Source organism: Cucurbita maxima, unplaced genomic scaffold (genome assembly GCF_002738345.1).
Source record: "Cucurbita maxima cultivar Rimu unplaced genomic scaffold, Cmax_1.0 Cma_Scf00014, whole genome shotgun sequence".
Lineage (NCBI taxonomy): Eukaryota > Viridiplantae > Streptophyta > Magnoliopsida > Cucurbitales > Cucurbitaceae > Cucurbita > Cucurbita maxima.
In genome coordinates this window covers 3,635,402-3,648,024 of record NW_019272030.1, presented here as the reverse complement: position 1 = coordinate 3,648,024, position 12,623 = coordinate 3,635,402, and the positions used below count along the sequence as shown (strand labels likewise).

Here is a 12,623-nt window from a genome sequence, read left to right as displayed (position 1 = left end):
CTAAAAGATGTGTTTTAAAAACTATGAGGCTGACAACAATATATAACGGGTCAAAACGAGTCAAAACAGACAGTATTTGCTAGTGATAATCTTAGAATGCGTATCAGAGCCATGTTGGGCCTTTAAAGGGGTGGATTATGCCCAGACATTAGGCAATGTACCAGTGAGGATGTTGGGCCCTCAAAGAGGTAGATTATGAGATTCTATCGAAAGAGAAACGAAACATTTCTTATAAGAGTGTAAAACTCTCCCTAGTAAATACGTTTGGGGTAGATTATGAGATCCTATAGAGAAAGAAACGAAACATTCCTTATAAGGGTATAACACTCTCCCTAGTAAACACATTTCAAAAACCATGACTGACAGTGATACGTAATAAGTTAAAGCGGACAATATTTGCTAACGGTAATTCAGCTGTTACACTACCTTCCATGACCTTAACCCAAATTTTGTTTCAAAATTAGAATGATTCTCACAGCTTTGCCAGTCCTAAAGGTGCCCAACTTTCCAAGGCAATTCATATAAACACAGAAGCAGAACCATGTAACGGTACAAGGTCTAAATTTTATCCATACACTAAGTAATGTTCGCATTAGATTTATTCATCAGTATCATACAGTAAACATTATATTGTAGTTCCATCCTACTAAATATCAAAATGATTCGAACGTGCATTTACAACGACCAGTCCCACCAGGTCAATGGCTCTGCCTCGTGAGTCTGCTGATCGGCTGCTGTATAAACATCCGAGAAGTAGCCCTGACCGTCGTCACTCACATCCTCCTCCTCCGAGTTCACTCCAAAAACTGGCAACACACAGCCATCATAGTCATTGCTCAGGAGGTATGAATCCCCACTGTCTAAGAGTTGAGGACCATCCTCATCCAGCACAGCGCTACCATTGCTCCTGCAACTATGATGGTCATCAATCTTCATATTGTGTTGCACAACAGAAACAAGGAGTTCATCTTCCAGAATTGGCTCGGATTTCTTAGCTTGAAACGATGATTCAACCACTTCTTTAGCTTGAAGTTTCTCAGTTAAAGAAGCTACCTGAGTTCAGTAATTGAGAATGCATAAGACCCCTGGCTCAGTAACAATACCAAGTCCCCCTTTAACTAATTTCACCATTCCTTTTCCTATGAAAGATTACCATCATATCTGGGAAAAGAATCCATATCTTCTCTTGACCCCCAGCAATTTGGGTTCAGAACCTATGCTAGACTAACTCGATGAGCCCAAAAAGTCCAATTGGGTACTAGGACCACGAGTTTTAAAAGACATCATTAGACCAAATGTGATGATGAAACTTGTAATATTAACTAGAAGCTACCAGTCGTCTTAAGAAACTAAGATGAACAGTCTATGGACCACCATCCTAAAGGATTACAAAGAATCTACTCAAATTTGTGTTCAAAAGACATGTCACATCAAACACAGCCAAGCAAGCAAATTTCAGAAAATGTTCAGCTTTCAGCATGTATAAGAATTATCATACCATATCAAAGGTTTATGAAAAAGTTACTAATAGATTTGAAGCATAGGGTGAATCTCTACTGTAAAACTGAAGTGCAGAAGTGTCAAACCATATAGCTTTCAGGGGGCATAAATACCTCGGCTTTGAGCCTTTCATTCTCCTTGGCCATGAAGTCGTAGCTAGAACAAAAGGAATCATATGAAGATTTGAGAAGGTCATAGTCCCTTTCAAGCTGCTTTGTCTTCCATCGAGCTCGGCGGTTTTGAAACCAGATAGCCACTTGCCTTGGCTGCAGACCCAGCTTCTTTGCTAGCTCAGTCTTGCGCTCTGGCTCCAGTTTGTTTTCTGCCTCAAAGCTAATCTCCAGAAGATGCACCTAATCATGGGCCATGGTCAGTCTCATTTGTTACTAAGAAATGAGAACAATGGAGGATTAAAAATAAGTACAATAAAAGAAACAGAAAACAGACCAGAAGAAAACCATAATCTCAAGATGAACTTGATGGATTGTACCCAATTATGGGTCTGTTTGAAATGATTTTTTAAGCGCTTAAAAACAGTCTCTTGCAATTTTTTTTCATAAAAGACCAAGTTTCATTAAGAAAAACGAAAGAATACATGGACATACAAAAAAAAAAACAATCCCACAAAAGGGAGCCCCCTAAAGCATGGGCCTCCAATCAAGCAAAATAACATCAAGCGAGTAATTACAAAAGAAACTCGTCACCGGACGTCCAAAGAGAGACATTAAATCTCACAAGAGACCTAACATCGAAAGAGTCTTTCTCAATCCCTCTACAAACTCTAGGCATAAAAGCTCTATGTTAGCCACATAAACGAAGAACACAATTTTTTTGCACTTAAAAAGTTTGTCAGCACTTATAAAATAATTCTAAATTGACCAAATATTAACCACATAAACGATACCCCATGGGAATTTTCCTCAATTTATTTATCTAGAGAGATTGAAGTTTCAGAATCCGAGAATAATGCTTAATTTTTTTTCACCAATGAACTAAACAAGGAGATCAGCATTGATTCAAAGGTAGTCGCATTAAAGCAACAGCACATTGAATCAAAGGAATATGCCATAAGTATAAGCATCCAGTTCAGACTTCAGATTCCACAATTCCATCCCCACCCATCAAGTAAAAAAGAAACAAAAAATGGAATAATTGCATGATATTTTCGGAATAGAGTTGCTTAAATACCTGCTCTTGAGTTAGCCGGCGCTTCTTCTCAGGCGGCTGGTCATCGTAGTAGTCATCATCGAACAGGTCATCCGGAGAGCTGAAAAAGGGTCGCTTCGAATTTTCCTCCATCCCCTTCGTGAAACATGATCCTAACATTTGCAGAATTACAGTTTAAAGGAATTGTATATAGTTAAAGACCCCTAAAATTAAAAACTCATAACGTCCTCCGCTATTCAGTGAATTAAAATGAAATAACCTCGAAGAATGGAATCGCCACTCCCGAAAAACAGCATGTTGGCGTGACCTGGAGATCGGTTGAAGATCAATCCGTCCGACAACATCAATTATTCTCTTCAATTAAATGGGAAACGTGAGCAAGGGGTCACCGGCAATTTACGGCGGCGGATTGGCACAGAGACACGAAATCGAGGGAGATCTTTTATTAAAACGAGAAACGAATGAGATGGGATTTGGTATTTTCAGCGATAGGGCTGAAAATTAGAAAATCATGAGCTTGTGGCGGAAGAAACTGGTGCTCCACAGTAACCTAGCCGGTGTTCCTAATGGAGAAATACAAAACCCCATCACACCACCAGCTCTGTTATTACCCAGCGCTTCGTCAGTCTCGAAAACCTCTGAGAAAAAACACAAAAACAAACCTGAGAAAAAACACAAAAACAAAATGAACGCTAAATAGAAACAGAGAATTAGGAAGAAAAAAGGAAGAAGAAAGAATACAAGCTTGATCGGAAACAGAAACTCCGGCGACCGGAAAATAAGAGTCCCCGGCGGACGGGTTCAACGCTGCACTATGCAACCCTGGTTGTTATCAGCGGGTAAAATTGATAGTTGGGCGAGGAAAGCATTTTATAGTCTCGAAAATATGAAAAGACTATACTACCCTTGCTATTTAGCGCCATCCACTTGTGTTCTTAGAGCTTTTCCGTATCCGGGAATATTGTATAAATAAATAAACACGACTTTTTTGTGGTGGGGCCCGGTACTGCTCAGATTAGATCTGAACCGTCCGATCAGAATTAGTCTTTTGCCCATCCAAATTGTGCCGCAGGAATTTAAAATGGTCTAATATATATATATATATTATATATATGGATAAACGCATAAGTTTATTTATTTATTTATTATTTATCTAAAATTAATTATGATATCAATTTAATTCTTATCTGGTCCATTAATTAAATACTAATATAAACCTAAAGAGACCATTCATTTTATTAAAAAAAACGTTAAAAAAGGAGGCGATCGAGGAGGAATTGAGCTCGATATTCAATCTGCTCTTTCGAAAGCTATTTAACTCCTAAACCCTATTGATGAAATCGTATTATTGTTTAGTCGATTACAATAAAAATCTTACGCTCGATTTCTGCCACGCTTGCTTTCTTTATACCAAATAAATTCCTCTATTTGGCTACTCAACTTGTCGGTGTCAACCGATAAACTTTTTTTGTATTTCTTTTATAAAAATAACATAATTTAAATTATTATAAAATTATATTTAATGTAACGCTAAAATTAATTTATCACTCAAATTTTATTAATTACCATTATTAATATGGTAAAATTATGATTAAAGTGAAAATATGGTGTAAATTTTAGAAAATTAAATTAATATTTTTAGTCTTTATTTTTAATGGATGAAATTAAACAAAAAAAAATTGAAGTCATTTAATTGTCTCCCACCATTAAAAAAATAATATTCCAGAGTCACTTTCGTTGTGGAGATTTAAAGGGAAGAGTAGAAGCTTTAAAGGCATCTCTTTTATAACTGACCATTGGATATTATACAATTCTTAGCCTTTACGCATATATATATATATATATATATATATATATATATATATGTATATATGTATATAATTTTTTTTATATATATTAAAATAATTATATAAAAAACAGAATAATACTCTCCCTTCCTCCATCCCCATGCTCGTTACTTTCTCTAAATGTTCCATTGTGAAAAAACTTTGATATAAATATAAATACAATGGGTCGTTTAACAAGTTTAGGCTATTCGTATGATCTTAATTCAGTTAGAAAGCTATCTCGACTTTATTTTTCAACCATACGTTTTAACGAATATCAAAAACATAAAACTTGTGTATAATATTCTATATGAGCGAACAAATTCAAGTTCGTTGGGTAGCTCAATCACTAAACTTCACAGTGTTTAAATCATAGTTCAAATCATGTTGCGTGAATGTCAAGTGTTATCGAAGTCTACCCGAACTAAGAAAAGTTCTGAGACATAGCTCGGAAAAATACCAATAAAAACATAAAACACTGCAAACTAGTGCGATGTTATGTAGGTCTTTCATATGGTCGATCAAAGCTTTTTCAAACATCACACGACTATCTATATTTATCATAAAGAATTTTTTTTTTCTAGTCAAACCATGCTGGAAAAGGAACATACATATGATAAATTAATTCAAGAATCAATTCCCTTATCATACATTGCTATATCCAAGTCATATCATTCGATTTTTGTTCTTGTCCTATGCGAAACATGTTTCATGGTGACACCTAAGATTGGAATCACGGTTTAGAATCCACTTGGCACTTGATGACCTTGATATTCCATTGTGACACGGTTCTTTCCGCATGTGTTGTCTTCACTCATAATATAAAAAATCTTATAATTGAGCCACCGATCACTTTAAGAAAAACGAGCGTTGGAATTAAGTCGATGGAAGTGGGCCCACATTAAAGTGCATAGTTGAGTCACCATCCAACTATATTGAGCTCATTTAAAACTTATTTGGCCCTTAAGAGGAGGCAAAAGTTATTACAAACCTTGTAAAGTAGGTTGGGTTTGGACATCTCAAAAACTACTTTAATTATTTTATTTATTTATTTTACTATTGAATGAAAAAAAAAAAAAAAAACTTATGAATAAAATATTTTGTTTTTAAAAGCATTTTATCACGCTAAAAATAAATTGAATATATTGTTATCTTTTAAAATGTTTGATTTTATTAATTTTAAAATTAGATTTATTATTTAATATTTGATACATAGGACTCATCTTTAAAATAAAATACATATTTTTGTCCCACTAGTAAAATAAAATATAAAAATGGGTAAAAGTATAATATATATTATATTATATATTTGTTAAATATTTAATTTGGTAGTGACAAAGAGCATATATTGATTTGGATGCTTGTTCCTTGGATTCCAGGAAATAATTTAATATTATAATAAATAAAATCTGATTTTAATAAACCCCTTCGAGATTTGGAGGACAAATTTTCAAAAATGCTCTCCATAATATAAATCAATCAATAAATAAAGTAAAAATTATATAATGAACTAAATTTTAAATCAATAGATATTAATTTGTAAAAACTAAATTAATAAAAAATACGATTACTTTCCATTTTGTTTAAAAAATATTTATAAAACTTCCAAAGTTTAAATAATACTTTTGAATTAAAAAAAATAAAAATTCAAAAGTACCCCTACTCTTATTTATGAAAAAATTAATATTGTATTTAAAAAATTTATAAATGTTTAAAAAATAACATAAATTTTTATTTTTGTTTGTATATTGACAATAATTTATTAATGTTAATTTTAAAATTTTATTTGTATTTTTTTAAAACATAATTCTACTCTCGACTCTTTTCAAATAAAATACTAAGAGTATTATTAATTAAAAGTTCAGAATTAAGGCCCAATTGTGTTTGGGCCCATCATCAATTGCCTATCCATCATGAATATATATATATATATATATATTATTTTTATTTCCCATTTTTTAAATCCTTGAAAAATAGAAACATCCATCAGAGTGGTCCAGCTTCATTGGAGGACCAATACTCGGCTGCCACTTGTCCATCCGGTGGACCCACACCTCCCAATATATGTTGAAAAGATGTCAGTTTTCTATTGGTTGTATATTTTAAATTATTATATATATGGAAAGTATTTGGGAGTGTGAGACATTGGGAATGAAAATTTGATGCTTGCGAATTGGGTGAAATTAATGGCACCGTATAAAAATATATTATGTAAAATGTGTGAAATATGATTTAGATGAATTATCCCTTTAATCTCAAATTAGTGTGACAAAATTGAAATTTCATTATAAAATTTTAATTTTAAGACGAGTAAAAAAGTAGACGTCTTATATATAATTTTTAAAATGTTAAATTAATAAAAAATAAAAATACTTTTCCACCTCCAAAATTTAAAATTTTTAATAGATAGAAATTTAAAAATATTTCAAAAATACTCTTGCACTTTTAAAATTTTTATTAATATCTTCGGGAACTAAAATTAATATTTTTGAATTGGAGGGTGGTTGTTTTTGCAATTTTGTGTAATGTTTATGTAAATATTTTAAAATTTTGGGGCAATATGTAAATACATTGTTTTTGAGTGGAAAGATTGGAAGGCAATAAGAACAAAACCAAGCATCTAAGCTCCAAGTAGAAAACTACAGAGATTGGTTTAAGCTGTGGGTCTAGAAATATTCTTTCAATTTTCAGAGTCTGGAAGTACAGCCTCCATGGCTGCATCGAACTCTGAAGCGGAAGTGAAAAAGGAAGAACTGGCAGAAACCATGGAGCAGCAACAGCTCCACCGCCATAACCAATCAGAAGTAAACGAAAACGAAAACGAAAACGAAAACGATGACGAATCCCATCCCCCTCTCTCTGCTCAATCTTCACCTCCCCATTCCCTCTCCGACAGCAAAGATCCCTCGCCGCCACTCCACTCTCCGTCCAACGCCTCGGACTTTTCTGATCATACCTGTCAAACTCATGGCAACTCCTCCATTGACGACGCTCTCTCTATTACGCGGCTCGAGGACTTGTCACCGTCGTCTTATCCTCCGTCTCCGAGACCTGTGGCGGCGAACCGAGCACAGCCGTCGGAGCCGATTGTGGTGACCAAGGTGGACGCTGAAATACAGGGAGTGCGGAAAGTGGAAGAGGGAAGTGCTAGCGATGTTGAGCCTAGTGATGGCGATGGCGGTCCGGTTGGGCGAGGACGGAAGCTGATGGCGAATTTGTCGATGAAGAAAATAAAGAGGGAGGAATTGAGGAAGAAGATCTTGCTAGGGTTTAGAATCGTTGGATTCGTCTTCTGTTTGGCATCGTTTTCGGTTATGGCTTCTGACAAGAATCAGGGCTGGGCTTTGGATTCGTTCTATCGCTACAAGGAATTCAGGTTCGTTGAATGAAATCACTTCTTCCTATTAAAATTTCGTATGCAGCTGCCTTTAATTTCAATTGAATTGGACATCGTTGGATTCTTTCTATTGCTCAAGTCACAGTCCCTCTGTTACTGTTAGTATTCAATCAAACTCCTTATGGAATCGATTCAATTGGGAATTTCATCAAATTTGCAGGTACTGTATGGCAGTGAATGTTATTGGGTTTGTTTACTCTGCACTTCAATCTTTTGATCTTGTATACTTTCTCTCCACTGGGAAGCAGATGATCCGTAATTACTTCAAGCAATACTTCGATTTCTTCATTGATCAGGCAAGTTTCTGGTTGGGAATTGAGTTGCTAAGCTTCAATCTATTAATTATTGGTTCTATGATAATATCAATACCCAACCTAATCCCATCACACTGAGCACATATTGGACGGCGAAGATTAGGCCAATACTTTAGTCCAGATCACATTATTGTTTACCGATTATGTTCTTATCTGTCCCACAGAAGATAAAAAGGTGATGCAGAATGCTCAATAGTCAATAGATAGATGGTTCTCTTACTGCTATTTTTGTCGTTCATAATGAAGCCTTTTCTTACCTTTCCTTACTGAAGAATCTGCAAGCCTTTTTCTCATGGAGAGTTTGCTAATCCTACTACCTTAAATCCTCTTAAATCGCATATTAATAACTTAGAACTATATGATTGGTCTGGTTTAGTTACTTTCCTTTTTATTTGCTTTAGCTTTTTGGCCATCCTTTTTGTTACCTTTTCTTCGGTATTGCCACCTTTCCCTTGCATCTTTCCTCTATTTTTCCTTTTTATTCTTAAAGTTTGTTAGGAAACTGGCTTTATTTTGCAGCAAAGAATCTAAAAAATTAACTTCTGGGCATAGCTAACATTACCACAAACCTTATATTCTAAAATTCTGAAAAAAAAAAGAAAAAAGGAAACCTTTTACCATATTCTCTAAATTTGGCTGGCAGAGAGGTGTAAAATCCCATTTGCAACGTGGGAAGTTCGATTCTCTTCATTCTAGAAGGTCATTTGGATAGAAACCTTGAACTTTATGGATAGAACTGAGTCACTATATGGAAATGAATGTTGTTGGGTCGTGTTTGTGCTTCTTAGCTTATAGGCGAACTCTAAACTTTATGGATAGAATTGAGCCATGAATTTGCAGACACTGTATGGCAGTGAATGTTAGGTCGTAGGCAAACCTTGAACTTTATGGATAAGACTGAGTCACCGTATGGAAGTGAATGTTATTGGGCCGTGTCTGTGCTTCTTGGCTCATAGGCAAACCTGGAACTTTATAGATAGAATTGAGCAAAATTTGCAGGCACGGTGGCCGTGAATATTAGATCATAGGCAAACTCTGAACTCTATGGATAGAACTGAGTCACCGTATGGAAGTGAATGTTATTGGACTGTATCTGTGCTCCTTAGCTCATATTCAAACCCTGAACTTTATGGATAGAACTGAGCCATGATGCAGACGCAGTTGAATCTATTACTACATTTCATTATTGTTTGAGCTTCGCCATCTTTGCTGATAAGCTTAAAGAAATTGATGATAGTCTTCTTCTGTTGCAGATAGTAGCATATCTTCTTCTATCAGCTTCTTCTTCGGCAGCCACCAGAGTTGATGATTGGCAATCCAATTGGGGAATGGACAAGTTCCCAGATATGGCTATCACGTCTGTGGGATTGTCCATTGTTGCATTTGTAGCTTTTGCCTTGAGTTGTATAATCTCTGGTTATACCCTCTGTAAATCTGCTTAGGTATCATTTCTCAAACTATTCATGATCATAGCAACAAACCAATGCTGTTGAGCATATACAAGAAATTTATTCCAACAATGTGCAGTAAATTAGATATGCTTTCACTTAGAAAATATTTGGAAGTTTACTTGATTCATGATAAGGAACTTCATTTGAGTAGCTAAAACGAGATTTATTCAAAATCTTTCGAGTAATATTCATGAAAATTAATGTTGGTATGAATGATATCATGAAATTCACATAAAGATAGAAATATAAAGATTATTATTATTATAGTTTAAAGATTTCATGAAAATTAAAATTGAAAATGGAATGAATTAACTTAATATTGAAGTTAACTTAATGTATATAAATGATATTAACACTAAAGCTACGAAATGACTAAATGTATAAATTATATTTCTTGAACAGTGACACGTGTAACTCGATTTGGACCACCTTTACAAAGCTTTTGCCTGATTTGTGCACAGAATTATGGGTAATATAATGTGTGTGAGGGTCCCGAATGGGAAGCTATCCATATCTTCGGGATTTCTGAAAATCAATAATAAAGCCAAGACAAGGATATTCAAACGCTCTCAATTGGGATCTGTTCTTCCTTGTTCATCCATGGCGGCACTTTCTGTTCCTACCCACATGAAGGCTTGGGTGTACCATGAATTCGGCAACACTGCCGATGTTCTTAAACTGGATACCAATTACCCTGTTCCTGAAATCAACGAAAATCAGGTGCTCGTCAAGGTTGTTGCTGCATCTTTGAACCCCATTGATTACAAGAGAATTCATGGCGCTTTGAAAGCTTTGAACTACTTGCCTCCGGTCAGCTCTCTCTCTCTCTTGCATTTAATTTTACTTGGGTACCGTTGTTTTGATCTTAACTTTTCTGGGTCTGTCATTAATTTTGCATCGATGAAATGAAATCATCAGTTCTGGGTTAAGCTCTTTTTCTGTCATTGCTTATCTGTGGATTAGAATAGGCGTTTCTTGAAGCTGATCTTGAAGACTGTGTTTGTGTAATAGCTTATAATCTCATGAGATTTGGGGGAAGTTTGACTTCTAACCCTTTTTGTGTTTCTTTAATTGACTTCTTTTTACAGTCAATTCCTGGCTATGATGTTGCGGGTGTGGTGGTGAAGGTGGGAAGTGAGGTGAAAAAATTCAAGGTAGGAGATGAAGTTTATGGAGATATAAACCATAAAGCACTGGATAAGCCTAAAAACGTTGGCACTTTGGCTGAATACACAGCCACAGAAGACAAAGTTTTGGCTCTAAAACCAAAGAATCTGAGTTTCTTAGAGGCTGCTAGCCTTCCCCTTGCCATGGAAACTGCCTATGAAGGTCTTGAACGAGCTGGGTTATCCGCTGGTAAATCGATTATTGTTTTGGGAGGTGCTGGCGGAGTCGGTGCCCATGTTATACAGGTCAAGATTGGCTCTGCTACATTCATTTTTGGAATTTGGATCAGTTTTTCTTGTTCACACTCATAAAATTTGTCTACTGAGTTTTGTTTCTCTTCATTATTGGCTAATGTGATCTTGGTTTTTTGTGTTTTTCTGTATGAGGCAGCTTGCAAAGAATGTGTTTGGAGCATCAAAAATAGCTGCTACTGCAAGCACATCAAAACAGGACTTATTGAGAAGCTTGGGAGCTGATCAACCTATTGATTACACAAAGGAAAGCTTTGAAGACCTTCCTGAGAAATTCGACGTCGTCTACGACGCAGTCGGTAACGTCCTCGATCTATCAATTTCTTCATATATTCTGCACCTGATTGCCAATAGGAATATGTTCAAAACTGAAGCTTTTGATTCAAAAACTGCAGGCCAGGCTGATAAAGCCATTAAGGCAATGAAAGAAGGCGGGCATCTTGTGAGTATAGCCGCACCCGTTGCAGGTTTCCCAGATGCATTCTTCCTTCTCACATCAGATGCTGTCATGTTGGAGAAACTAAATCCATACCTGGAAAGTGGGAAGGTGAAACCAATCATCGACCCCAAATCTCCGTTCCCATTCTCCGACACTCTCAAGGCGTTCGCATATCTCGAAACCTCCAGAGCTACTGGGAAAATTGTGGTTTATCCCATCCCTTAGAGGCAAGTTTTTTACATAAGTAGCTTTGTGTGTTATGTTCTGGAGAATCCTTGATGTGTTTGTTTGTTTGTTTGTCCACTGCATCTGCTAAGATATAATGTACATTTTTGTGGAATTGCTGCTTTGAAGATGGAAATAAGTATCTTTTGTCATTTGTTCAAAAGAACAGGACACCATAGTTTTAAGCAAGGATGAAAGTGTTGATCTAGTATGCACTATTTTGTTAATGTTGTGTTGAACTGCCTCGTTGCACCCCGCTAACCTCGAACGGGGTGCAACCTCAAACGTTCGACGTTTAAGATGATATCCATCTAACCATCTACATGAGTTTTAAATTAGTGGTAGTGGTACCAATTAGAGTCAAAAGAGTCAGAGAATAGATAGTAAGATTCCAAGAGTAATGAGATCACATCAAGTTTGACTTACTCTTCTTAATTATTGTTTGACTTATTCTCTTCTTATTAATTGATTTGGGATCATTAGAGCCAGATTTTACTGAATTTTCTCAAGTGGATTGTTCTTGGTTTTAGTTTATTTATTTATTTTATAAAAAAAAATTGAAAAGTTAATTTTTCACTGTTTTTTTTTTAAATTAATGGCTAATCTCAATATAAATTTTGAAACATAAAATTTGAATTTAAAAAAGTTTAAAAGCTTAAAAGGTTAATTTTGGAAAGAAACTAGTAGTAATTTATCTTTTAAATGTCCTTAAATTTAAAAATTTTTAAAAATGTCTTTGTAATTAATAATTAGGGATAAAAATAATTTTTATTTGAAATCTTTTTTAAAAAAAGTTTTAAGGAATTAATGAAACTTTTAAAAAACATTTTTTTGAAATAAAGTATAACTAAGTAAAAGTTTTTTTTTTTTTTTTTTTTTTTTTTTA

At 34.9% G+C, this 12,623-nt stretch overlaps 3 protein-coding genes across 4 annotated transcripts; 2 read left to right on the top strand and 1 right to left on the bottom strand.

The window, feature by feature from the left end:
- Positions 1-499: 499 nt before the first annotated feature.
- On the bottom strand, positions 500-3,513 carry LOC111489584 (homeobox-leucine zipper protein HAT5-like). Its single transcript, XM_023137892.1, has 5 exons — positions 3,409-3,513; positions 2,927-3,305; positions 2,689-2,819; positions 1,614-1,853; positions 500-1,053 (listed from the first exon to the last, which is right to left on the bottom strand). The coding sequence occupies exons 2-5, from the start codon at positions 3,009-3,011 to the stop codon at positions 676-678; spliced, it is 834 nt and encodes a 277-aa protein (XP_022993660.1). The 5' UTR covers positions 3,012-3,305; positions 3,409-3,513; the 3' UTR covers positions 500-675.
- Positions 3,514-7,180: 3,667 nt separating this feature from the next.
- LOC111489567 (CASP-like protein 4A1) lies at positions 7,181-10,205 on the top strand. Of its 2 annotated transcripts, XM_023137869.1 has the most exons (4): positions 7,181-7,869; positions 8,051-8,186; positions 9,458-9,646; positions 10,117-10,205. In XM_023137869.1, exons 1-3 carry the CDS (start codon positions 7,205-7,207, stop codon positions 9,644-9,646), a joined length of 990 nt encoding a protein of 329 aa, XP_022993637.1. In that variant the 5' UTR covers positions 7,181-7,204; the 3' UTR covers positions 10,117-10,205. The 2 variants fall into 2 exon arrangements, with proteins under 2 accessions (XP_022993637.1, XP_022993636.1); XM_023137868.1 differs by lacking the exon at positions 10,117-10,205 and having other exon boundaries at positions 9,458-9,773.
- On the top strand, positions 10,168-11,964 carry LOC111489564 (2-methylene-furan-3-one reductase-like). Its single transcript, XM_023137864.1, has 4 exons — positions 10,168-10,465; positions 10,744-11,067; positions 11,213-11,372; positions 11,469-11,964. The coding sequence occupies exons 1-4, from the start codon at positions 10,256-10,258 to the stop codon at positions 11,735-11,737; spliced, it is 963 nt and encodes a 320-aa protein (XP_022993632.1). The 5' UTR covers positions 10,168-10,255; the 3' UTR covers positions 11,738-11,964.
- Positions 11,965-12,623: the final 659 nt, after the last annotated feature.